The sequence below is a fragment of the Emydura macquarii genome, unplaced genomic scaffold (assembly GCF_026122565.2).
Source record: "Emydura macquarii macquarii isolate MOO-44397 ecotype Brisbane River unplaced genomic scaffold, CSIRO-AGI_Emac_v2 contig_1790, whole genome shotgun sequence".
NCBI lineage: Eukaryota > Metazoa > Chordata > Testudines > Chelidae > Emydura > Emydura macquarii.
Window position 1 is genome coordinate 15493078 of NW_027131927.1, and position 27818 is coordinate 15520895.

Consider the following 27818-nt stretch of genomic DNA (forward strand, 5'->3'; position numbering starts at 1 on the left):
TCAACCCAAACTTTGGTTGGCAGGCAGAGATGTAAGCCTTTCAGCCTTGTCTACCATAGGGAATCCTCAGTTTCCCATCATTGCGACACTTCAGATATACCATTCGTTGCAGTATTGGAAAACCTAGTGTAGTTAATTACTAAATTAAAATAAGCACCATGTCATTTAATCCTGCTCAAAGGAGGTCTGTATGACCCAGTGCTTAAAACCCCAGTAGCCCTTTTACACTAGGGATCCAAACATAGAATCATAGACCCACAGGGTTAGAAGGGACAGCAAGGGTCATCTAGTCTAACCCCCTGCCAAGATGCAGGATTTATTGTGTCTAAACCATCCAAAACAGATGGCTGTCATTTTCAAATCCTCCAGTGAAGGCGCTTCCATGACTTCCCTAGGCAGTTTGTTCTATTGTCCTACTGTGCTTACAGTTAAGAAGTTTTTCCTAAGATGTAATCTAAAACTGTAAAACACTAAAAATATGCTGTAGTTGAACCCATTGCTTCTTGATCTGCCCTCTGTGGTAAGAGAGAACAACTTTTCGCCATCTTTTTTATGGCAGCCTTTCAAGTATTTGAAGACCGCTGTCATGTGCCCCCTTAATCTCTTTTCCAAACGAAATATGCCCAGTTGCTTCAGCCTTTATTCAGATGGCTTGCATTCCATCCCTTTGATCATCTTTGTCACTCACACATGGATCCTTTCCAGTTTCTCTACATCCTTTATATACATTGATGACCAAAATTCGTCACAGTACTCCAGCTAAACCAATGCCTAGTAGAGCGGTACGATCACCTCTTGTGATTTGCATGCTCTGTCTCTGTTAAGGCAACCCAAAATTGCATTTGCTTTTTTTGCAACAGCATCACTTCATTGACTCATGTTGAGGTTGTGATCTACCACAGTTCCCAGATCCTTCTGATCAGAGCTGCTGCCAAGCCAGTTATCCCCCAATCTGTCTTTGTGCATTTGATTTTTTGTCCTTAAGTGTAGCACCTTACATTTGTCTTTGTTGAATTTCATTTTGTTATCTATAGCCCAGCTCTCCAATTTATCTAGGTCCCTCTGAATTTTAGCTCTATCTTCAGAGTGTTTGCAATGCTCCTAACTTTGTGTCATCTGCAAATTTGATCAGTATGCTCTCTCTTCCTATATCCAGGTCATTAATAAAGATGTTAAATAACACTAAACCCAGAACAGATCCCTGTGGAACCCCCTGTAGGCTGGTGGCATGGTCCAACTGGGACGTCGTGACCCTTCCTAGGGCCCAGGCTCTGAGGAAGGCCACAGCGCCTTGCTACAGAGGAAAGGCGGTGCCGATTACAAGTCTTTAGCCCCAGCCCCTGGTGGGGTGGGCTTCCTTCACAGTCTGTAGCCCTCTGGCCCTCACATAGGGCAGGGCTGATAAGGAATCTATAGCCCCGGCCTCCAAACAGGCAGGGCTGTTAAGCAGTCTATTGCCCCTGGCCCTCAGGCAGGCTGGGGCAGGTGAAGCAGTCTATAGCCCCCAGCCTTCCAACAGGCGGGGCAAGCAGCAGTTTACAGCCCCAGCCCGCAAGCCAGGCAGGGCTGATGAGGCAGGCGGTAGTCCCCGGTGCTCCAGCGGGTGGGACAGGCGAAATAGTCTGGAGCCCCCGGCCTTGCAAGCAGATGGGGCTAGTAAAGCTAGGGATCCTCTGATAGGCAAGCTTAGAGGAAGCCAACCACTCCTGGGGTGGTTAGGGAAGTGGGGAGGGAGATGAAGCGGGGAGGGGGACGCAGGCCCACCCAACTCCACTCTGTCCCAGCCCAGGGCCCTGTCAGTGGCAAAGTTGTTTGCCACTGAGTCAGCAGGGATCCAGCCACAACACGCTGATAGCTGTCTAGTCGGCTGTCCCTGGGCTACTTCCTCCCACCCAGTCTCCGGGTACCTGCAGCCAGTTGTCTCCCTCCGGGTCGCTGGGGTAGACAGTGAGCGGGAGTCCCACAAGTTCCCCACCATCGACCAGCAGCAGGTCCGGAAACTCCTCAGGGTCATCAGCAGAGGGCAACTCCTCCAGGTCCCAGGTTGTCCTTCGGTACACCCAACTCACGCAGCTCCAGGATGTCCCTGATGTCGGGCAGCTCCTCCAGGTCAGGGCTGGCCTCGTTTTTTTTCCCCACCCAGTGGTCTTGGGTGGCCCCCTCCAGTCAGTAAGGCTCGGCAGCCTCCTCCAGTTACTAGGGCTCGGTGGCCCTCTCCAGTCACTCTGGCCCGGCGGCCCAGGCAGGCCTTGAAGGCTCTGGTCGGTGGGGCGGTTGCTCCGAACAGCCACAGGGCCCTGAGTCAGGCACAGACCGCAGCTCTGGGAAGACACGTCTGCCTCTGGTGGCAGCTTCCCCTTGACTGAGCTGCAGGGCCAGCCTTTTATATTTCCCTTTTCTGCCCTGGCTCCGCCCCTCTGCTTCTGGGTTGTTTGGCTTATAGGGCCTTGTTCTGCCCAGCAGGGGTGTCATGACCCTTCCTCGGGGCCCAGGCTCTGAGGAAGGCCACAGTGCCTTGCTACACCCCCCTTGAGACCATCTTCCAATCGGACATCATTCTTTTAATAAAAATGAGAGTTCTGTAGCACTTTAAAGACTAACAAATTTAATTTCTGCAGGCATAAGCTTTCATGGGCTGTAACCCACTTCATCAGATGTAAGGAATAGAAATCACACAGGAGGCATATATATACATATTCAAGGGAAGTAACAACAATGGGGAAGATGGATGAAAGCAAAGTCCATTCAGTTAGAGTAGTTGAGGCCTATTCACAACCATTGATTAGGACAGGGGTGGCCAACCCGCAGCTTGCGAGCCGCATGCGACTCTTTGCTCATACAAATGCGGCTCTCACAAGCCACATGCAGCTCTTTGTTCTATCAAATGCGGCTCCGCGCATAGTATGGGGCGCCAAAAATTTTTTACTTTCAAAAGTGAAATTGACAAGCTGCGGCAGGAAAATGACAGATCAGCTTCAGCTGAGGGTAAGAGAGAGGGGAAACTGAAAAGTGAAATTGACAAGCTGCTGCCAAAATTGATGGAGCAGCGCGAATTTTTGGCGGAGGGTAAGGTAAATGTGGCTCTTTGTGGTATCTATAGCTATTTTTGGGCTCTTCATCTCTGACTGGTTGGCCACCCCTGGATTAGGAGGTGAGAATGTGTGATCAGTGGCAATTACTTCTTGTAGCAAGATAACCATTCCAAGTCCCGATTCAGACCCAGTTTGATTGTGTCAAGTTTGTAGATGATTTCAAGCTCAGCAGTTTCTCTTTGAAGTCTGTTTTTGAAGTTTTTTTGTAGGAGTATGGCAACTTTCAAGTCAGTGACAGTGTCCTGGGAGATTGAAGTGTTCTCCGACTGGTTTATGGATGTTGTTATTTTTAAGGCTGATGTGTGTCCATTTATTCTTTTGCGTAGTGACAGTCCAGTTTGGCCAATGTTACTCATTGTTTGCTGTTGTTTAATAATTATGTATCCACTTAATGGTAATTCTGCCGAGCCTGCATTTCTCCAGCTTACTTATAAGAATGTCATGTGGGACTGTGTCAAAAGCCTTGCTAAAGTCCAGGTATATTATGTCTACTGCACTCCCCCATCCACTTACCTTGTCAAAGAAGGAAATCAAGCTGTTTGGCCTGATTTGTTCTTAGTGAATCCATGCTGGCTGCTAGTGATCACTCCTTCATCCTCCCAGTATTTGCAAATAGAACGTTTTATGCATTGCTCTAGTAGCTTCCCAGATATTGAAGTCAGGCGAACTGGTCTGTCATTCTCCTTTTCCCCCTTTTTAAAGAAGGGCACTATGTTAGCCTTTCTCCAGTCTTCCAGGATCTCTCCTGTCGTCCATAAGTTTGCAAATATTATTGCCAGTGGCTCTGAGATTTCTTCAGCTAGTTCCTTCAGCACCTTGGGGTGAATAGCATAGAATCATAGAATATTAGAGTTGGAAAGGGACCTCAGGAGGTCATCTAGCCCAACCCTCTGCTCAAAGCAGGACCAACCTCGGCTAAATCATCCCAGCCAGGGCTTTGTCAAGTCGCAGCTTAAAAACCTCTACAGATGGAGATTCCACCACTTCCCTAGATAACCCATTCCAGTGCTTCACCACCCTGCTAGTGGAAAACGTTTTCCTAATATCCAACCTAGACTCCCCCACTGCAATTTGAGGCCATTGCTCCTTGTTCTGTCATCTGCTACCACTGACAACAGCCTAGCTCCAGCCTCCCTGGAACCCCCTTTCAGGTAATTAAAGGCTGCTATCAAATCCCCCCTCGTACTTCTCTTCTGCAGACTAAACAAACCTAGTTCCCTCAATCTCCCCTCCTAAGTCTTGTGCTCCAGCCCCGTAATCATTTTTGTTGCCCTCCACTGGACTCTCTAACTTGTCCACATCCTTTTTGTAGTGGGAGGCTCAGAACGGGACACAATACTCCAAATGTGGCCTCACCAATGATGAACAGAGGGGAATAATCACTTCCCTCGATCTGCGGGCAATGCTCCTACTAATGCAGCCCAATATGCCATTAGCCTTCTTGGCAACCAGGGCACACTGCTGACTCATATGCAGCTTCTTATCCACTGTAACCCCCAGATCCTTTTCTGTAGAACTGCTGCCTAGCCTGTGGGTCCCCACTCTGTAGCTGTGCATGGGATTCTTCCATCCTAAGTGGAAAACTCTGCACTTGTTCTTGTTGAACCTCCTCAGATTTCTTCTGGCCCAATCCTCTAATTTATCTAGGTCATTCCGTATCCTCTCCCTACCTTCCAGGGTATCTACCACTCCCCCTAGCTTAGTGTCATCTGCAAACTTGCTGAGGGTGCAATCTACCCCATCCTCCAGATCATTAATGAAGATGTTGAACAAAACTGGCCCCAGAACTGACCCTTGGGGCACTCCGCTTGTGACTGGCTGCCAGCTAGACATGGAACCATTGGTCACTACCCATTGAGCCCGATGATCTATGCTCTCTGTCCATTTTATAGTCCATTCATCCAACCCACACTTCTTTAACTTGCTGATAAGAATTCTGTGAGAAACTATCAAAAGTTTTGCTAAAATCAAGCTATACCACGTCCACCGCTTTCCCCACATCCACAGAGCCAGTCACCTCCTCATAGAAGGCAGTCATGTTGGTCAGGCATGACTTGCCCTTGGTGAATCCATGTTTACTGTTCCTGATCACCTTCCTCTCTTCCAAATGTCTCAAAATGGATTCCTTGAGGACCTGCTCCATGATTTTTCCAGAGATTGAGATGAGGCTCACCAGTCTGTAATTCCCCGGTTCCTTCTCCTTCCCTTTTTTGAAGATTGGTACTATATTTGCCTTTTTCCAATCATCAGGGACCTCCCCCAGTTGCCATGAGCTTTCAGAGATAATAGCCAATGGCTCTGAAATCACATCAGGCCCTGCTGACTTGAATTTATTCAAATTAGTCAGAAGACCTCTGACATTTCTAAAACCTGTATAGCTTGCGTGAGCTAGCGTGGAAAATTATCCCAACAGCTTACAAATGACTACAAGGCTTTATGTCTAGCAGTCATTATTTATGTGGCTTGAGGAAGTCTCCAGTGATATTTTTTGTCCAGATAACTTGCACCCAAGAGTCTTGAAAAAGTTGGGTGAGGCGATCTTGGACATACGGATGTTAATTTTTAATAAGTCTTGGAAGACCAGGGAAATTCCAGAAGAGTGATAATGTTATGCCAGTATTTAAAGAGGACACACAGAATGACCCGGATAATTATAGACTGGTTGCCCTGACATCAATCTGTTCAAAATAATGGAAAAGCTGATACATGATTCAATTGATAAAAGAATTAAAGAATAGGAATATGATTAATGCCAGTCAACGTAGTTCTATGGAAAGTAAGTGTTGTCAAACAAACCTGATTTAATTTTTTGAGGAGATTACAAGGTTGGTTGACAAAGGTTTGTAAGGCTTTTGATTTAATACCATGGGTTGATTTGGTCTTGTATATGTAAACTATGTATAGAGCAACACTAAATGAATTAAGAACTGGCTAGCTGACAGTAGTTGTCAATAGGGAATTATTATCGAATAGGCTGTTTCTAGTGCAGGCTGTTTCCTGACACTACTCAACATTTTCATCAATGATCTGGAAGTAAATATAAAATCACCACTGAGAAAATTTATTGCTGCCACAGAGATTGGCAAAGTGGTAAAAAAATTATGAGCACAGGACATTCATACAGAGTAATCTGAATAACTTAATAAGTTGCACCCATTCAAACTTAATGTGTTTTACTACAGCCAAATGCAAAGTCATACATCTAGGAACAAAGAATTCAGGCCATACCTATAGAATAGGAGGCTGTATCCTGGAAAGCAGTGACTCTGAAAAGGATTGTAGTGGACAAGCAACTCAACATGAATTCGGAGTGCCATGCTGTGGCAAAAAGGGCTAATGCGATCCTTGGAGCAGAAGAAGCAATGAGTTGGAGAAGAGAGTTGATTGAACTCCGTATATGGTGTTGGTGAGACCAATACTGCTTACAATTCTAGTGTCCACGTTTAAAAATGGAAAAATGGCTAGGGTGCAGAGAAGAGAAAAAATTATTTAAGGGCTGGAAAAAATGCCTCACAGTGAGACACTTAAAAAACACAGTGTGTTTGGTTTATCAAGATTGAGAGGTGACTTAATTATGGTGAAGTGACCTTCAATGGGAGAAAATACTGGGTACTAAAGTGCTCTTTAATCTAGCAGAGAAAGACAAAGCAAGAACCAATAGCTGGAAGTTAAAACCGGAAAAATTCAAATTGAACATAAAGCACAAATGTTAACAGCGATTAACCATTGGAGCAGACTACCACAGTGGATTCTATATCTCTTGATGTTTTTAAAATCAGTGTCGGTGCCTTTCTAGAAGATTTGCGTTAGCCAAACACGTTATTGGGTTCAGTCCCTGGATAACAGTGAAACTTTCTGGCCTGTGTTATACAGGTGGTCAGACCAAATGAGCTAATGGTCCCTTTTGCCTTACTCTCTATGAATCTCATTCCTGTATGTATGGCTGTAGAGGGCTTGAGGGCTAGACTCAGTGATACTATGGAGTAGACTTGGAAGTGACTCTACCCACTCAGGCCCATACGCTAGCCATGTGTAAAGAGCAATGCATGTATTGAGCTGAGCGTGTTGCTCCTTGTCTAAAAAGGGAGTGAAAGGAAACAAGGCTTGGTTGCAAGGAGAATTGGTTTGAATGGATACAGTTCTCCTGGGAGAATTCTCCTGTTCTCTGTCTTGCATGTTAGAAATACTGTTTAACTGTGCCGGGTGTGACCCTGGTGCTGCTGAAATGAAAGCTTCTTCTCTGAGTGCTTGCTCATGTCCATTCCACTATAGGTGTGTGCCCGCTTCCATGCACGGTTACCCGGAACTTTTCTCCCCTTAGCTTATCACATAGGGCTGGGTCCGGCACCCCCTGGAGCCCCGTGCACATGCCGTGGTATATGAGGCGCTGCCGGCCCTACACCCCTTCAGTTCCTTCTTTCTGCATGTGACAGTTGCTGGAACTAGCCTTGCTTGCTTTGCAAGTACTATTCCCCTTGTTTGGACTTGATTATTCTGTTTTATAGTTAGTTTAGTTAAGTAATTGTTAATAGTGTAGTTAGAAATAAGGTAGTCCCGGCTGGGGCTTAGTGCAACCAGGGCATGTCCCGGTCACTGGGCTTTAAGCCATGTGCCTCCTGCAGGAAGGCCTTCCCACTCAGCGACCCCCATGACAGCTGCTTCAAGTGTTTGGGGGAAGCTGACTGCAAGGACAAATGTAAGATCTACAAGGCTTTCAAACCAAAAACTCAAAAGGACAGAGAAATCCGTTTGAAAGCCTCGCTTATGGAGGCAGCGCTTCACCCGGCCTCTGAGCTGACCCGCTCCATCGCGTGGGGTCGGTACAGAGTGTGCCGTCAGCACCATCTGCGACTGGGCACCATGCTGCTTCCTTGGCTTCTAGGAAGAAGAAGCAGCGCGCTGAACGCAGACACTCTCCCGCGCCATCGGTATGGGTGGGGTCAAGCACCGAGATGCAAGGTCGGCCCGTGGAGACTCTTTCTCCAGTGCCTGCATCTCCAGCTAGGGATCGTCCTTTGACTCCTGGAAGTGGAAGAGCCCCTCTGTCTGTGCCGACCCCATCAACGCCAGAGACTTTTCAGGTGGCAAAAGCCTTGTTGGCCTTGCCTACGGCGCCTGTGCCCTGCCCTCCACCGAGGGAGAAGGGGATGATGTCACAGGTCAAACCCATGTTGGGTCCCCCTGAATGGCGGAGGAGATCCCCCAGTACAGGGAGGAAGATCTCCTGCCGGATGGTCACCTAGGGTGGAGCAGTGCTGCTCCCCTAGCAGTCACTCCAAGTCAGTGTCATTGAGCATGGGACATGTAGTCTCCCTCCTGACGCCAACATCGATCGCCGGCACCAGGAGCAGCTCAAGTCAGGAGATGGCACCGGTTGAGGTCCCCTGCTGGGCGATGCTCAGACAGCTCCCATTCCTGCTTACCGACACCGACGAGTTTGCCTGAACTGAGGCGGCGCAGAACCCAGTCGCTGGAGGAGGATCCGGCACCGATGAGTTCGCCTGCAAGGAGGTGGTGCAGATCCTGGTTGTCGGAGTCGGGCTCGGTACCGAGGAGTTCACCTACACCGAGGCTGGCGCCGAACCCAGTCACCGGAAATCATCATGGAGCCACAGGGCAAGTGGTGCCAAAAGTCGTCAGTACTGAGATGGTGCTCTGGTACTTCTAGCTCCTTGGAGTGCGACCCTGCTCACTGGCACTGTTCGCGGCACCAAAGGCACTCCTTGTCCTCAAAGTCAGCGTCATTGAGAGGGTGTTCTCCAGGAAGACGGAGTGCCTGTGACTTGGGACACTGCTCCCCCCTGGCACAGTACTACAGGGCCAGAGCCTCGGACTCCAATGCTGCTTCAGGGTCTTCCCAGGGGGGCAGTTGTCGGTGAGCCAATGCCACATAAGGTGCCAGAGCCCTTGATACAGTTAGCTCCTGGATGGCCTCGGGCAGTGGCCACCCAAATGGCCTTATTGGGCTCCCTGGGGTTTCCAGGTGGGGCTGGGACCCCAATTGGTTAAATCCTCAGGGGTTCAGTCCATGCCTCTGGTACCGGGGAAGGCCCATCACCACTCCTCGGACGATGTGTCAGACCCACATGAGGGAACCTCTGGGGATACCGCACATCACCAGGAGGGGGCGCCACTTCAGGCTGCACACCTGCAATCCTCCTCCTCCTCACTGGAGGAGGCAGTCTTCCAAGACTACTCAGCGCCACTGGATGACTTTAGGGCTCACCAGGAGCTGCTCAAGAGGGTAGCCTCCAATTTGGGGCTGGAGGTGGAGGAACTAAAAGAGGCTGCAGATAGTCTCTTTAATGTGCTGGCAGCGGCTGCCCCAGCTCGGGTAGCCTTCCCAGTCCACGAAGGGGTCCTCAAAATAGTGAAGGCCCTGTGACGAACTCCTTCTTCGGTGGCCCCAATGTTGAAGGCAGCTGAGAAGAAATATTATGTTCCGGCCAAGGGGTTTGAGTATCTGTTTACTTATCCCGCCCCTGGGATCCTCATGGTTGATGCTGCCAACCAGAGGGATAGGCTGGGGCAGCCGGGGTCAACTCCAAAGAATAAGGATAACAAAAAACTGGACTTGTTTGGGAGAAAAATTTATTCAACGGCAAGCCTCCAGTTTAGGATTGCCAATCAGCAGGTTCTCCTGGGCAGGTAGAACTTTAACCTGTGGGACTCCCTGAGACGCTTTGCTGAGTCCCTGCCCCGGGACCAGGTCATAGACTTTAATACTATCGTGACGGAAGGTACTGCAGTAGCTAGAGCAGCACTCCAGGCATCTTTGGATGCAGCTGACTTGGCGGGAAGGGCTACAGCCTCCGCCATCTGCATGCAGAGGTGCTTGTGGCTCCAATCCTCTGGGCTGTCCCAAGAGATCCAGCAGTCCATCCAGGACTTCCCCTTTGATGGGTCGGCCTTGTTTTCGGACCAAACTGATGCGAAGTTGCACAGTCTGAAGGACTCGAGGGCCATGCTCTCTCCTTGGGCCTTTACACGCCTCAGTCTTCTAGGTGTCAGTCACGCCCCCAGGCGCAGCAGGAGCAAAGGTTTCAGCCCAGGCCATGCCAGTCCTATAGACAATGGGACAGAAATAGGCAGTCTAGAAGACGGAATCAGCCTCCTAGTTCATCCTCAGACCCCCAGCAGGGGCCCCCCAGGAGGTTGGGCAACCAGAGGAGGCACTTTTGACGGTGCACCTGAGGATGATGCCCCGACCGTTCTCCTGGATCCATCCCACCCCTTTTTGAACCGCCTAGCGCCCTTCCACTCAGAGTGGCCAAAATCACTTCGGACTACTGGGTCCTTGGGGTAGTTTCGATGGGCTATGCCCTCCAGTTTACAACTGCGCCCCCCAACATCCCTCCCCTCCGTCCCTTTTCAGGGACCCCTCTCACGAGTAGCTCCTCATACAGGAAGTGGAGACCCTCTTCATCCTGGGAGCGGTAGAAAAGGTCCCTCAGGGCATGGAGGGGAAAGGGTTCTACTCAAGGTACTTCCTCATTCCCAAGGCGCAAGGGGGTCTAAGGCCCATATTAGATCTGTGTCATCTCAACAAATATATCAAGAGACTCAAGTTTTGCATGGTCTCCCTAACTTCCATAATCCCTTCCCTGGATCCAGGAGATTGGTATGCCGCCCTCGATGTCAAGGATGCATATTTCCATATATCTATCCTCCCCAGCCACGGGCGCTTCTTTCACTTCATGGGGGCTGGCTCCCACTACCAGTTTACAGCCCTGCCCTTTGGCCTATCTTCGGCCCTGAGGGTGTTTACCAAGTGTTTGGCAGTAGTGACTGCCCACCTGAGACGAAAAGATGTACAGATTTTCCCATATCTGGACAATTGGCTAATCAGGGGCAGGTCCAGGTCTCAAGTACAGAAGAATGTGGCCCTCACTTGCTCCATTTGCTGCAGATTGGGCCTGTTGATAAATGAACAGAAGTCCACATTAACCCCAGTGCAACGCATAGAATTCATTGGGGTTACCCTGGATGCTACCCAGGCCAGAGCCTTCCTGCCCCAACCATGCTTCAAGGCGATGGTCTCCATCATGTCCCAGAGGCACCGATGCCCCATGACGACAGCCAGGCATTGCCTGCAGCTGTTGGGTCACATGGTGACTTGCAACTACATGGTGAGACTTGCTCGTTTGAGACTCAGACTGCTCCAGGCATGACTGGCCTCAGTATATATCTTGAGCAGGCACCCCCTGGACCAGGTGGTCACAGTTTCCCCACCCAACCTAGCCTCCCTAGACTGGTGGCGAACCCTCCGAGCAGTGCTGAAGGGCGTTCCGTTCGAGGAACTAATCCTGTCGATTACTTTAATTTCTGACACTTTGGACTTAGGATTGGGGGGGCCAATATCAGCGCCAACCTTGGCACTCAGGGTATCTGGTCGAGAGAGGAGAGGCACCTGAACATCAATGTGAAGGAGCTGCAGGCCATTTGCCTAGCGTGCAGAGTGTTCCTCTGTTTCCTGACAGGCAGGGTGGTGCAGGTGTTGACAGACAACACTGCAGCCATGTTCTACATAAACAGGCAGGGGGGAGCGCGCTTCTCAGCCCTCTTCAGAGAAGCTATCCATCTGTGAGACTTTGCCGTGAGGCACGATTTCCACTTGATGGCCTCTCACCTCCCAGGAGTGAGGAATGACAAGGTGGATCACCTCAGCAGGTCGTTTCTACCCCGCCACGACTGGTCGCTACACCCAGAGATGGCGTCCATGATCTTCCGGAAGTGGGGTTCTCCCCAGGTGGACCTGTTCGCGTTGGCCTGGAACAAAAAGTGTCCACCAGTTCTGCTCTCTCCAGGATAGAGAGTCCGGGTCGATTTCTGACACTTTCCTCATGGTCTGGTCGGGGAGCCTCATGTACGTGTTCCCACCCATTCCGCTCCTGCTCAGGGTCCTGCTGAAGATCAAGAGGGACAGAGCGGACATTATAGTGATCACTCCAGCCTGGCCGAGACAGCACTGGTTCAGCATGCTGCTGGACCTCTCGATTGCCCCACCTCTGGAACTCCCGAGATGGCACGACCTCCTGTCCCTGGACCATGGTCGCCTGTTGCACCCGGACCTGGACTCCCTGCACCTCATGGTGTGGAGGCTTTGTGGCTGATGGAAAGTGAGCGAGCAGGTCCAGCAACTCCTGCTTGGTAGTAGGAAGCCTTCTACGCAGGTTGTGTATTGGGTTAAGTGGAGACGGTTTGCTTGTTGGGTGGAGTCCCGGGGTATCCTGCCCAGCCTCTCGCCTATACAGGCAATCCTGGAGTATCTGCTCTAGCTAAATCCAGGGTCTGGCGGTGGCCTGAAGGTTCACCTGGCGGCCATTTTGGCCCTCTATCAGCCACTAGAGTGGAGATTACTGTTCTCCCACCCCATGTCGGTCAGGTTCCTCAAGGGGGGTGGAGAGGCTTTATCCGCAGGTCTGTGACTTGGTGCCCCCCTGGGATCTCAACCTGCTTCTCTTAAGACTCATGGGGCCCCCCTTTGAACTCGTGACTTCATGCCTTCTGCTCCTGCTTTCCTGGAAGGTAGCCTTCCTGGGGGCCATTACCTTTGCAAAGAGGATCTTTGAGATTGGAGTGCTGACCTCAGAGCCCCTTACACGTTTTTTTATAAAGATAAGGTTCAGTTGAAGCCGCACCTGGCCTTTCTGCCTAAGGTGGTTTCCCAATTTCATTGTAATCAGGATATTTTTCCCTGTGTTTTTTCCCAAACCTCACAGTTTGGAAGAGGAGCGGAGATGGCATTCACTGGACGTGAGATGGGCCCTGGCCTTCTACATCGAGCGCACAATGCCATTCCGGAGATCGTCGCAGCTCTTCATCACAGTGGCTGACCAGATGAAAGGCTCACCTGTCTGCCCAGCGCATCTCCTCGAGCATTACTTCCTGCATCAAGTTCTACGATCAGGTGATGGTGCCGCTCCCAGGATCCATCACAGTGCATTCAACCAGAGCTCAAGCCTCGTCTACAGCCTTCCTGCAGAGAGTGCCTGTGCAAGACACCTGCAGAGCCACCACCTGGTCATTGGTGCATACCTTCACATCACACTATGCTATCATCCAGCAGGCAAGAGAGGATGCAAGATTTGTCAGAGCAGTGCTGCGGGCAGCTCATCGGTAACTCCAACCTACCTCCAAGGTATTGCTTTTTAATCACCTATATTGGAATAGACATGAGCAAGCACTCGAAGAAGAAAACAAGGTTACTTACTAGTAACTGATGTTCTTTGAGATGTGTTGCTCATGTCCATTCCACAACCCATCCCCGCTGCCGGAGTTGGCAGAAAGAAGGGACTGAGGGGGTGTAGGGCCAGCAGCGCCTCATATACGGCAGCATGTCACGGGGCTCCAGGGGGTGCCAGAGCCAGCCTTACGGGATCAGCTAATGGGAAAAAAGTTCTAGTAACTGTGCACACATCTGTAGTGGAATGGACATGAACAGCACATCTCAAAGAACAGCAGTTACTGGTAAGTAACCTTGTTTTTCTACTCTTTACTTACATTCTAAATACTTTGAATGCTTCTTTCCACCACAGAGATGCTCCATAGGTTTGGTACTTTGGCCTAGAGCAAAGGCATAGCCACACTTCACAGTGATATACAACGTATGACACAACTTTAAAAAACGTATGGGCTGAGCAGTTTTCTGTAAAAGAAGCTTTTTACTAAGATCAGTTACCTGGTGCTGAATTTTTTCCCGTTTTTAGATAATTTTGGATAATATTGTTTCCTGACAAAACCTATTTAACTGATAAGGAGATGACTATTTAAAACTAGTTGAGATCCTGTGGTGATGCCTGACAATTCTGTGTATGATAAATGGACCAATATTGAAATTATGATTATATGTAAAATTGTAGTGCAAAGTGACATTTCTTACTTTGATCTGCAAGTGGCAGCATAACACCATATCTCCATTCATACAAAAACCATGTCTGTCCTGTCCTCCACTCTTATTTTTAATGTATAAATGTGATCTTGACCCTCAGGATGGTATCCTGCACTGGCTGGGGTGGGGACTGAATAGTTTCTGATCTATGGCTTTTATGATATCTATACAATATTTTTTTTTATTTTTTAAATTTTTTTATAAAAAATATTTTTTTATATTTATACAATATTTTTCTAAAAATAACTAAAGTGACATTTTAATTCAAGTAGAGTTTATTAGCCAATGATGCTATGATATTGCAAAACCTGTACAAGAGAATGCTCTTCTTGGGCAATCTCGGCCTGAGACTGCAACCGAAGTATCCTCAAGTGTATTGACTACAGTTCTTCTCAGTGCTGCGAGCCACTTCTGTTAAGGGATCAACAAAAATTGTTTCCATACGTAGTTGCTTAAGATCGCTTTTACTGTGCTTAACATCATATTTCAGCTAATTATCTACATGTAAGTATCCTTGATGTTATAAACAAATTCAAACACCAAACCAAACCCTGAAATGTTGTCATCCTCAGTCTGAGCTAGCAGTCGATTAACTTCTTGAATAGTTTATTGTGGAATAGTTTATCCTAGAATGTGGACTCAGTGCTCCTGGATGAACCATTGTGCAAAATGATATTCTACAATTATGAATAGACGTGTTCACAATGGCTTATTAGAATCCGTGAGTAGAAGTGAAGGATTTCAAATATGTTTTGAACAAGTTTTTCTACATCACTTTCCCTGATTGTTTGGATAAACTAGTGAATTATTGCAATTATAGAGGGGTGTATAATTCTTACCTAAATTGCCCTCTCCACAGTACCATTCTGGGGCAATTTATATTATGAAATGACCTTCATAAAAGGGGGAATGTGATTAGCCAAAGAAAGTTGAGACTGCATGTGTTTCTTTTTAATTTTCTGGGTAATTAATTAATTCTTGCTAAAATATAGAAGAAAAGATTTATTAAAGCAGTGCCAAATTTTAGTCCCTGCAGCTAAGCTAAAAATTTGCACTTTTGTGGGGGTGTTAAAGCACTTCTCAGTTGATCTCATATCTCTATGCATTGGGTGAATGCTGAAATGTATAAACATACATTTATTAAAGAAATTTAATACATTAAAGAAATTGTTATCCCTACCATCCTTTCACATGCGAATATAGTGTAGATGGTATTGATTTTAGTAGTTTTGGGGATATTCTTCTTAAATATCTGTGAAGAGAATTCCATCGACACTGAAGTGCTGATAGGTTTCAAAATGCAAATAAAGCAGGATTGGTAGGGCCCTTCATTTTTGTTTTTTGTACTGAAAACCTCTGAAAAATTCCCGGATTTAAAAAAACCCTAATATTTGGGTTTTACTAATTTTAACCTGAATTTTACACATAGCAGAACACCTCAGACCCAGCTTCACTCTCGCAGATTCCAGTTGTCAGTTGATGGCTGCTGCAGCTGCAAATGAGGGGAGTGAGATGGGCAGGGAGCCTGGTCCCAGCTGTCAGTGGTGCCAAGACCACCCAATCTCTTCAGCATCAGGCCTTCAGGGAGCAGAAGGCTGCACCCCATGAGTACAGGCCCCCATCTGCTTTCCCTGCTGACAGAGCTGCCTCCTGATCCCAGCCCTTCAGTGCAGCCTCCAGGCACAGAATACCGTCTGTTCTCTCCCCAGTCCCGCTACCCCTGTGAGTACTAGGCACCCAGGCCAGCTGCCCACTGTGAGGACTAGACACTCCCTCACCTCTACCTGCTGGCCCGTTGTTTTCAGTTTTTACCAATTTTTTCACCCATTTTCTATTTTTTTTTATGAACACTGATAAATTCCTGAGAAATTTTAAAGAAAACCTCCTGAATCAAAAGGCCCTAAAATGAGATATGAAGCAGGCCATCAATTCCAGTCTGGCTCAGGGACTGAAGTCAAAGAATGAATGAACTTGGAAACGGAACTATCCTCTTTCAGTATATCTGTTGTATAAATGCAGAACTTCAGTCTCCAGGTCTGTTAACATGGCACGATTCACCTAAAATTTCCTCTCTCCCCTTCCCACTCCCCCATCCCCTCAAAAGAATGTTGTACTTCTATATCTTTGTTTGTCATTTGCTTCATTTTTGTCTTAAGTGGGTGAGGTTTCCAAACCATTTGTGGTGTGAAACAGTCTTGTTCGTGTGTGATGTGATATAAAAGGGTTTATTGCTGAAACTGTTCCAAGAGCTTTCAGCGAGCAGAGTGCAGATGAGGCAGCCGAAGGTGCATGATAAATGTAATGTATCTATCACCAGACTGCTCTTGATCACATGGACATTATCTCCAAAGATAAGGTGTGTTACTTAAAGAGTACATGGTGGGGTGGTAGAAAGTTTTGATATGGTCTCATTTCTCCAGAATGATGAAGCCACAATTGCGTTACACAGATCATTCCCAACGAGAGCCAATAAATCTTTTATCCTGTATCTGTTCTGTATGTGCTATGTAAGCTACAGAAAATCTGTTTTAGAAATGTTTTGAGAATGTATACATTCTTGTGGGAGCCTCTGCATGTTCCCACTGGTGGGATTCAAGGTGCCTGCACCACTTTGATTGGGGGGTCTTCTGGAAAGCCGTGCCCCCTGAGGTTTTCATGAATGCCACCTTGTGGCACCAAGCATTGGGAGCCTCAACCTTGTTGGAAAAGTGAGTGTCTATGGCCTGAGTCCCTTTCTGATCACCCTCTGTTTATGGACATGATCAGCCATACTGTGGTGCCTGGTCTGATTTGCCTCCAACCCCCATTCCCCTCTTTCAATCTGATTTTAGAATAGTGTTGGTGTGATTGGTATAGACTTTTCTGATAACTTTCATCATTTTCGAGTAATTCTTACAAATGTTTAATTTGCTTTAGTCAATCACTGTGTTGGTAGATCCAGAGAAAGGATTTTAAGCAATTTGCTTCATGCTTGGGGTTGTTCCCCAGATCCAGTGCATGCACCTTTTGCCCTTTTAGCTTAGGGAAAATTCACATCACAGACAGACAACTGCAAAGTCTGCTGGGGTTTTGCTCCTTAGTTCTGCTGGGACAGGCAGCAGTTCAGGTTTCCAGGCCTTTTTGTTAAGGCAGGCACTAAGGGCAAACATGGGAATGGACACTTAAACAGCACCCATAACAGTCTTCATCATTCCCCAGACCCTTATCTTCAGAGCTCCAAAAGCCAACTTCAGCATCATTAGCATCTCCTGTAAAGACTCCATTATGGCAAAATATGCGGTCTTTCAGAGAGTGCTTCAGTGCCAGTGAAGGCAAAGGTGCCTTAGGCTTCAGGACCTCCTCCAGCTCCCAGCTGGTGCCGAAGAGCTTGTTCAATACCGAGACCGTTCACTAGTACTGGGACTTCAGTGCCTATGTGCTCTAAGGACTCTTTCTACTGTTGAGACCCACAGCTCTCACTCTGGTGCCAAGGCCTTGGGGCTGCTTATGCCTTAAATATTGCCCATATCTCAGGGGGTTCCAGCATATCTCTTTGGTCTTCTTGAAGCAAATCCAAAACGGGTGATTTTATCCCATAAGGTGAAATGATACCAGGACATTGTGACTACAAAAAATTTAATCATTATGCCCAGAGTGACAGAAGAATACGTTTCTTCCTATCATGTGTAGCTGTCTAGCTTCTGTGTCAGGCAGTGCAGAGGACCATGAAGCATTCCAAGGTCTGATCTTTTCAGAGATCACCAGGGAGTTAACGGGGTGGTGAGGAGATAGTACATCAAGAAAGCATCCATTTTTCCTAAGTAATAGTGACCCAGTCATCTTTTGCACTATAGGAGCACATGCAAGGAGAGCCAAATGGCCTGACTGATTGAAGTAGACCTGCATGATGGCAAGCCAAATTCACTGTAAGGTCCAGAGGCCTGACTCAACCTTCCTCTGCTCCCAAGAAATTGTTTTTCTTTTCTTTAGGATTCCATTTCCAGAGACAGCTTAATACTCTTACATTTTTCTCCTACACTCAGCACAGGTACAGACCTCGTTGTGCCCCACCTCCACAAACTAGCAAAATTAAAAATAGCTCAGGTATCTTCTCGGAGCCATCTTCTGTCATCAGCATGTCATCCTCCATTTTCATGGATCAGTTGAGCACAATATCCTCCTGTCTATTCTTTTTTCTCTTTGGGGACCATCTTCCCCATTCCTGCCAATCTGGCAGACCATAAAATCAGACAAGTAAGTTCTTGCAGGAAAAAACAGTTGATGCATATATTGCCACCCAGACCACGCTGGCCCCAACACCTCCAAGATGCTACTTTTGCAAGTGGTGGAACATGTTGAATAGAGCCATAGTGGAAGTCCCAAGTCAATGCTGAGGGAACAGATTTTACTCCAGGTACTTCCTCATCCTAGAGAGTCAGAGAGCCTTTGTCGTATCATGGACTTATGGAAGCTAAACAACTGCCCAGTGGCAATGGGTTTCCAGAAAGTTCTGGATCTCTGTAGTGCAGGAAGAACAGGCATCTCTTAAAGCTGCAGTTACCTCTCTGTGTCTTGAGCATGTTAAAGGACAGTGATATATTAGAGACCATCAAAATAAATAATACAAATACTCTTTCTCAGTCCAGACTTTCACTAACTGATAGGAGACAGTCTATGGTGTATCATGTATTAGGGCAAATATATTTGGTAATGCTGAATGGTTCTATACCAATAAAACAGCATGGCTTGCTTTTTTCAGGTCTGGTTGTGTTCAGTTTAATTTCTGGAGGTGCATCGATTCCTTGTTCTCTGACTAGATGATGAACACATTTCTTTTATCCATTTGGTGACACCCTAAATCCAAATTGTTAGCATATATGAGTGTAGAGAAGGGTGGTAGCTGTGTACTCATTCTCTGCTTTACTCATGTAAATTCAGAACTGAACAAACCCATTAGTGTTTGCTATTTGCAATAGAATGCATCTTTGTGAACTCTTGACGGTCCTAAATAGTTCCAGTTTAATTTTGAGATGCTTTGTGTGAATGTCCATCTGCTAACAAACATGAAAAAGGCAGCCTGATGCAAATATTCAATTAAAACAATATCTCTGTATGCAATTTGATTTATAAAGCAATGTTGTTTTAAAAGGAGTTTCAGAATATTACATAATCTGTTTGCAGCAGGGGATTAATTTATTAAATGATCTATTTGCATGCAATTCAATTTTAGTTTTACAGTTGACTCCTAATTGATTTTACATTCTTGTTGGTCATCTGCTTTAAAAAGATGGGCATGAATTTATAACCATGGTATTAAAAAAAATTAGAGACGTGAAATATGGTTAGAGATTAAACATAGATACCAGCTTTTTGTTTTGATCCTTGGAACATCAAAAGTTTCTGTTTTCCAGTGTTAATTTTTCAGTTTGTTCTTGAAAAGATTGTACACAGATTAATTGTTCCACCTCTTCCTGGCATTCTTATGCACCAGAATCCATCATTAACAATTGTGTTCAATAGGTCATGTACTTGTTCTCTTGTCTTCTCTCTGCAACATGAATTCTAATGAGGCAAATTATTTGTATTCATGGTAAAGCACTGTATTTACATTTTTACGTAAAAGTTTAGCGTTTTGGCTATAGAACATGTGGGCATGTATTACATAAATGATAAAAGTAGTTGATCCACATGTATGCAGCCACAGTAGCAGCCATGTATTGAATTGCCTTGAAAGGCAATGTAGCGTATCAAAAGCAAGCTCTCAGTGTATTAAACTGGGATTTATTCTATGTACGTATTACATGCAATGTGGACATCATTGAAATAAGAGTTTTGAGGAGATCATGTCTCTTAGATAGAGTGGTTCTTGGCTTTCCTGTTTACATGATTCAGCGTCACTTTCCTAATGAGAGCAGGTTCTGGAACCAGCCAGCCAAGGACCAGTTGTCAGGGGAATCACACAATAAGAAACAGCTAGACACGCATTTTACCTCATTTCCTAAAAGTGGTAGGTTTCTCACCTATAATAGGCTTCAACTGAGAATTCTATTGAATTCCAGGAATGAGTGCTCATTACTGACAATATCAGATCCTCACATGATAAGTTATGGGGATCATAAATAGGGTAAGGTGAGGGAAGGTGTCTGACATCAGTGGTTTATAGACCATGACCAAAGCCTGAAGTTGCATCCAAAACTAATTGGTAGTAAATGCAGAGCACATCAATTTATCCTACCTAGAAGTAGTAAAGACACTCTTTGCACTAAATCACCTGAAAGTTGCATTCTCCGAATTCTAAGCAGAACTCAGTGAAGAAGTCTAAACCTAGAGTTGACAGAAGCCTGGATGACTTGCCACAAACTGTGTATGACAGACAAGATATAAATCCTTGGCAAGCAGAAAAGGAAAAAGACGCCTTTCTGGCCACCAATGCTGTCTGAAAATCCAGGCTTACTTAACTATCAGGATTGTGCACAGATGTCATGAGAGGACATGGGGAGCTCAGATAAGAACATAAGAACAGCCATATTCGGTCAGACCAATGGTCTATCCAGCCCTGAGCCTGTTTTCCAACAGTGGCCAATGCCAGGTGCTTCAGAAGGAATTAACAGAACATGCAACTGTAGAGTAATCCATCCCCTATCATCCACACCCAGCTTCTGATAGTCAGAGGCTAGTGACACCCAGAGCATGGGGTGGCATTCCTGACCATCTTGACTAATATCCATTGATGGACCTATCCTCCATGAACTTATCTAATTCTTTCTTTTTTTAACCCCGTTATAGTTTTGGCCTTCACAACATCCCCTGGCAACAAGTTCCACAGGTTGACTGTGTGTTGTGTGAAGAAATAGTTCCTTTTGTTTGTTTTAAACCTGCTGCCTATTAATTTCATCAGAAAACCCCTGGTTCTTGTATTATGTGAAGGAGTAAAGAACACTTCCTTATTTACTTTCTGTACACCATTCATGATTTTATAGACCTCTGTCATATCGCTCCTTAGTCATCTCTTTTCCAAACTGAAAAGTCCCAGTCTTTTTAATCTCTCTTCATATGGAAGATGTGCCATACCCCTAATCACTTTTGTTGCACTTCTCTGTACATTTTCCCATTCTAATGTTCTTGTTGATGACCAGAACCGCATACAGTATTCAAGGTGTGGGCATATCATGGATTTATGTAGTGGAATTATAATATTTTCTGTGTTATCTGCCCTTTACTAATGGTTCCTAACATTGCTGGCTTTTTTGACTGCTGCTGCACATTGACCTGATGTTTTCAAAGAACTATCCAAGATGACTCCAAGATTTCTTTCTTGAGTGATAACAGCTAATTCAGATCCCATCATTTTATATGCATAGTTGGGATTATGTTTTCCAGTGTGCGTTAATTTGCATTTATCAACAAAGCATTTCATCTAGCATTTTGTAACCAGTTTTATGAGATACCTTTGTAACTCTTTTTATTCTGCTTTGGATTTAACTATTTTGAGTAATTTTGTATCATCTGCAGATTTTGCCACCTCACTATTTACCCCTTTTTCCAGATCATTTATGAATAATCCCAGTACACATCCCCAGGGGACCCCACTATTTACCTCTCTCCATTCTGAAAACTGACAGTTTATTCCTACCCTTCGTTTTCTGTCTTTTAACCAGTTACTGATCCCTGAGAGGGCCTTCTCTCTTATCCCATGATTCTTACTGTGCTTAAGAGACTTTGGTGAGGAATCTAGTCAAAGGCTTTCTGAAAGTCCAAGTACGCTGTATCCACCGGATCGTCCTTTTCCACGTTTGTTAACCACTCAAGGAATTCTAATACCTTGGTGATGCATGATTTCCCTTTACAAAAGCTGTGTTGGCTCTTCCCTAACAAATCTTGTTCATCTATGTGTCTGAAAATTCTGTTCTTTACTGCAGTTTCATTCAATTTGCCTGGTACTGAAGTTACGTAGTGGCCTGTAAATACCAGAATCACCTCTAGAGCCTTTTTTGAAAATTGGTGTCACATTAGTGATCCATCAGTCATCTGGTACAGAAGCTGTTTTAAGTGATTGTTTACATACCACACTTCGTCGTTCTGTAGTTTCATATCTGAATTCCTTCAGAACTCTTGGTTGAATGGCCTTTGGTCCTGGTGATTTATTACTGTTTAATTTATGATGTGGGTTTAATTATGCAAAACACAGGTGTAGTTTAGCAGAGACTGAAAGAGGCTTTATGGTGGAGTATCATCAATTCACTTTTTGCCTTGCATATTATTTTTAGTGAATAAAAGCTCTACAAAGATGAATTTTTAAAAAATTAAGTAAGTCTTTGGTCTCTGCTTTTTTGTCACAAAGTCCAAGTCTATCATGCTTTTGTACTGTGTTCCAAAATTTCAGCTGAATCAAAAAGGAATGTTCGCCTGATCGTGGTTTGGTGTGCTTCATTTTATTAAAACTGCATTCCCAAGCTGCATTCAAATGGCCATCAGGGTTACGTATCCTAAAATTGCTTTTTACTGGTGTGCAGATAGGAGTGGGCTGAAATGAGGTCACATGACTGCCTCAGTCAATTGTTTTGACTGTTTCAGGGGTTGATGTGTTTGCATGTGCCCGTCTCATCATGTTCCTTCTCTAGCTGCCACTGCCTTTGCCCAGCTTAGTTTTCTGTTTGCCTTGGAATCCTGCTTTTTCATTTCAAATGGTTATGCTATTTTCAGCATTGTCATATGCAGCCTAGCTAGGTCTTTGGGTCTTAGATTTCCCAATAGTCTTTTTCCATAGCTGTGAACTTTGAAGGAAGCACAGCACAATGGAATCTGGGCTGCATCTCTGATACAGAGGTGCTGAGACAGCACAGCTGCTATGGAGAAATTAGTATTACAGGGCAGGTAAAGACCTCTGGTTAGGGGATAGCCAGGTGGTTAACAGAAGTAAGGTTAAAAAGATGCCATTGCTCCTGTTATTATTTTTAAAAGGACATCATAAAACTTGTACTAAAATATTTGAGCTTCCAGGAACACTATTGCTCCTTGAATTTGAAAAATGCAGCTTATATAGGAAATAATGCTCTTATCCTGTGGCTTTAGGCATCTATCTTACTCTCACTTTTTTCAGCCCACAAGATAGTAGTTTAAGGGTCTTGGATTTCTTATTGGATGTCCAAATAGACTTAGTGGCAAAAAATGCGAGCTTTCATCTGTGACCTGCCAGTGGTTATCTCCCATTCAGTCAGACACAGATCTGGTCACACAGATCCACAGTTTTGTGACCTTTGTCTTTAATTGTTGCAACAGAACTAGGAATGAAGCCCCACATCCCGAATAAGCTTCAGCTGGTACGAAACACAGAAACCATGCCAGTCTGCTTAGCAACCCAGAAAGCATCACCTTGTGTTGTTTTCAGAGGAGTGCTGGCAAAGAATACAGAGTCAGATTCTATTCTGATCTCAATCGGCGTAATACTAGGTACCTAAAAGATTGGCTCTCCTTGTGCAACAATGAACTCCCAGGACAGCTACGTTCCACTAGGCCAATGAAACTGTGGAGGAGGCTCATAGATGTAGAAGACAGGACCTTTTCAGGAGATGGACCTAGACTATGGAAGTTATTCTTGCAAAAAATAGGTGACCCTGGACCTCACCTACAGTCTGGGAAAGGAGAGAGAAGATTTCTATTTTAATTAATTGGGAGGTGCTTTGGTACAATTTCAGAGGGCTGTATAAGTATCTAGATAGTAATAGTATACAGTCATCCTTTTCAGCCTCCAAAATGACAGTTACTGCAGCTTTGAAAAAAATACATGAAAAAAATGAGAAAAGTTTTACTGAAATGCATTTTCAGTTCAGTTTCACAAATGGCTTTTTCAAGTTCAAGCCAGTCTATTTGTGGTGGGGTTCTTCATCCCACTGACAAAAAGGAGGCTTGCTTTAAAATTAAGCTGATTATGCTACTAGCTCAGTCATCACTTAGTGACATGACCAGAAGCACAGTTATATGTATTGTTAAAATTCCTTATCTTTGTTTCATGGAAAGCTTAAAATAGTTCTTTTTTTATTGGTGGGGAAAAGAAAGAAAACTGATGCTGAGTATATGATGTAATCTTTTAACAGAAACATTAATGTTTTAGTAACTGAATTTATAAAGTGCTGCAAGCTTCCCCCCCCCCCCCAAAAAAAAAAAAAAAAGCAACTGTGTTTTGGAGTTAAACAAAGTAAATGCTAATGGAGCCAGTGTGTCTGAAGCAGGTAATGTCACTAGGTGTTTACCAGCATCTAGGTTTTAAAGCATGTTGCATAAAATAACTTCTTTAAAACATAAGAGCTGCAGTTGTTTTGATAACTGTATACTTAAATGTATCTGGAAATTCAAAAAATCTTCTCTTGCATTGCATTGTGTGCCTTGTGTTTTATTTATGGTTTGTTAGTGAAATCTGCTGACAGGGTATATCTAACTTAATGCCCATGGAATGAAGGGAGGTGGAATTGTACCAGTCGCTTTGTGGATATGGCATTCCAAAGCACCTATGAAACTTTACATGATGCACAGTGTTTTCAGTGTGGATGACAGATACTCCAATTAAGACTTTGCTCCTCTGGTTTTTTTTTTCCTGCTTCCATGGTTTTAAGGTAGCTTTTCTCTTTTTAACACAGGAAGGACTTTAGAAATCCATTAACTGTATGACATTGTTTATATTATAGTGGTAATATTATCCAGCAAATTGATGCAGTAAATGTTTCAAATCTTCAATAAATTAGAGTAGGAGGCTGACAAGTCTCCTGTGATAATGGCAGCTGAATCTCAGAAAATTAAGCTGTTGTCTTTGGCTGGAGTTAATGGGTCATCAGTATATTTTGAACTGATGTTTGTAAAGCACATTGAAGATCTAAAGATCTGCATACATGCCAAGCAAAAGGCTAAAATAATTATTGAGTTAATATTAAAATGTTGTGTTGCCTGCAGAGTGCTCCACACTAGCCAGGCTCTCAGGTGCAGTCAGCACAGAAGTAAGTTTCAACTGACCTTTATAATTTAACATCTTTTCTCTCAGAAATCCAGCTGGGATTTTTGGAGTGGCTAACGATATGCTTATTCTGTGATGCCATTCACACTGTGGTTTGCAATAAGATTTCTGATACCTGTGTTTTTATAGAATGATGTGGAGGAGTGTCGGGCAGTTGATGTTTGTATATTCATATTTTCCATGAACAGGATTTTTTTTACTTATGATTCGTTCACCAGAATATGGAATGAGTGCTTTGTTTGGCCTTTTAGAATTTCAGAAACTGTGGAGGAGCATTCCTGTGGATTCTATGGATGAGGAGAAAATAGAAGAGTATCTGAAACGACAGGGTATTTCTTCCATGCAGGAAGCTGGACCAAAGAAAATAGTAAGAGTTATAAATTACAGATCTTTCAAACAGGGTCTTCTCCTCAGCTCCCATGATATTAGTTCCAATGAAAAAGAATCAGTTAAATTACACAATTACTATGTGTAACTCTTGCTTATGGGGAGCTGGACCTAAAGATTTTCTCTACAGCACTGTGACCTACAGCATATGTTTTTAGAACTTTTATGATTCATGTTTGGGTTGGTGTCATCCACAGTGCATCAAGGAGGAGGGGGAACGTAAAAAGCAACTGCAAATTTACAAGTTGCTTTTTCTAAAAGCTGTACCATACAGTAGTGGACCGGTAGTTAAAATCGTGGGGAGAAGGTTTTTTCCCCGAGATAGCCAACTTAAGTATTGATACAAAGTATGTAGTCCACCCCCCCACAAAGACTGGGGATCGCATACCAGTGTTTTGTGTGGAGATCAAAACATAGCTATGACCTTTCCAGAAAGGCCCTGTCGACCTTAAAATAGGCTTTTGACAGTGATTCATATATAGTGTACTATAACTCTTCTCTCCTACCTTAGATCTCAGACTCTCAACCCTTCTGTGGAATGATTTTTTAATGTGATAGTGAAGAAAGTATTTGTCCCTGGTTTTTGTTCATCTCCACACTAGATATTTTGGTGCCTGTCAACACATAGTTGTTGCCACAGGTTCATATCAGTCCCTCGGTGTGTTAAATGTAAGGTCATAGGGAATAATCAGTGTTGCCACTGGCAACACCTTGTGTAGAATTGCAGAGCACATATAATATTTTCTATGCCATGTACAGTATATTCTGTATAGACATATTGAGTCTACTCTGGTGGTCAAGATGGAGAGGGGGATATTCCATACAGTGAGTACTCACTGCAGATATTTAAAATAAGTGAAATTTTTTAAAGTTGAGGAAGAGCACGCCATTGCTTATTTCTAGAAATAATATACTGTTTTCCCCACTGGAGCACTGTTTTCCTACAACATTTCAGACTTGCGTGAATAATATGGAATTGTGTAAGGATGTCAAATGCTTGTATATCTGGATAGCAGCCTTGTGATTACTGTTCACTTCTCCTTTTAGGCTCCTATTCAGAGGAGGAAGAAACCTGCTTCTCAGAAGAAACGGCGATTTAAGACTCACAATGACCACTTGGCTGGAGTACTGAAGGATTACTCTGATGTTGCTCCTGGCAAGCAGTGAAGTTTGGTTGTGGAGCAAACATGCATTTATACAGGTTCTTCACCACTGGAGTTCAGTATCTGCTTGAAGACTGATTGACTGTATATAGTAATGTGATGTGTCCCCCATCCCTGCAATTGGCAAGATGAAACAGTTCTGTTTAAGAGCAAGTACAAATTACCAAACGTAGAGTTTTATTTTAATTTAATTAGCTAATGGGAACTGTAAGAGGTATAAATGGACAGCCTCTTGCCATTAGGTGGTAAAATGTGCACAGCATGTAAAGCTAGAGTTCCTGGTAAATGCTTCACTGTGCTTCTCAATAATTTAAAGGGGATTTTTCTTGTACTGCTTTAGAGTGGGCTTGCCGGTAGAAGTGAATACAATCTTCGTTTTATTTGTTCCAAGAGAACATATAACATCATTGCAGAAGCATTTGTTTTAAAGAGACAAGTGCATTCACAGTTTGTGTATTTCTTCTTTGCTTTGGCATTGAGCTTTAATGAAAGTTGATGTTGTCCGAGGCTTTGGCATGGAAATACACCACCAGAATTCCCATGAGGCTGCGTTCTGGAAGTGTGGCTGCAGCCTCACAATGCTAATCAGAAATTGCCCTCAGGACATTGCTGATGATATTACTGTAGCGGATGCACGTGTTGCACAATTCTGTGTTATGGGTTAAAAGGGTCAGACATTAAATACAATGAAATTGAATACTAAAATGGGTGGGTTTTTAAAAAAATAAAGCTTATAAAGCTGGTGTCAGTAAATTTCTTCTTCAGAGACAAACTGAATAAAGGGACAACCAGTATCTTTTGTGACATCACTTTTTCCTTCACAAGTTGAAGCATTGGAGTTTGAGTTAAAAGGTCCAAAGTATTGGTTCAGTTTTCAATTTCTTTTTGTTCTGTGCTAATGCCTTTTACTTTTCTTCTTGGAAAAAAAACACCTTAAATGTAAACTACCTGGAGTAAGCACAAGATTCTATATGTATGTGTTGACTCATGTGAAACTTGCCAATGGGACATAGACAGTTTGGCTAACTTATAATGAATGGAAGGGCAAACAACACTAGTCTCTTTTATGAAATCTCAAGTGAACAGCAGATGCCCTGCACCTTAGGGGATAATAGTCTCTCTTCTCAAAGTTAAACAGTAAGGATGACAGTCGGGGCGGACTAATTTAAATCAAAGCAGTTTAAATCACTGATCTAAATTAGCAAGCAGTAAACTTAAATTTAACTCATCAGTTTTAATTGTTTTGCATTTGTACTTTTTAGTTATTTTCCTAAAGAGAGGTTGATTCTTGTTGGTTGGTA

General features: G+C 44.5%; 1 protein-coding gene across 1 annotated transcript in view; it reads left to right on the forward strand.

Moving 5' to 3' along the window:
* GTF2E2 (general transcription factor IIE subunit 2) overlaps positions 1 to 27311 on the forward strand; it is a 77169-nt gene extending 49858 nt beyond the window's left edge. The window contains exons 7-8 of the mRNA XM_067556967.1: positions 25219 to 25334; positions 26402 to 27311. Coding sequence (XP_067413068.1) covers positions 25219 to 25334; positions 26402 to 26521 — 236 coding nt within the window. The 3' untranslated portion in view covers positions 26522 to 27311. The remainder of the gene's footprint in view (positions 1 to 25218; positions 25335 to 26401) is intronic.
* Positions 27312 to 27818: the final 507 nt, after the last annotated feature.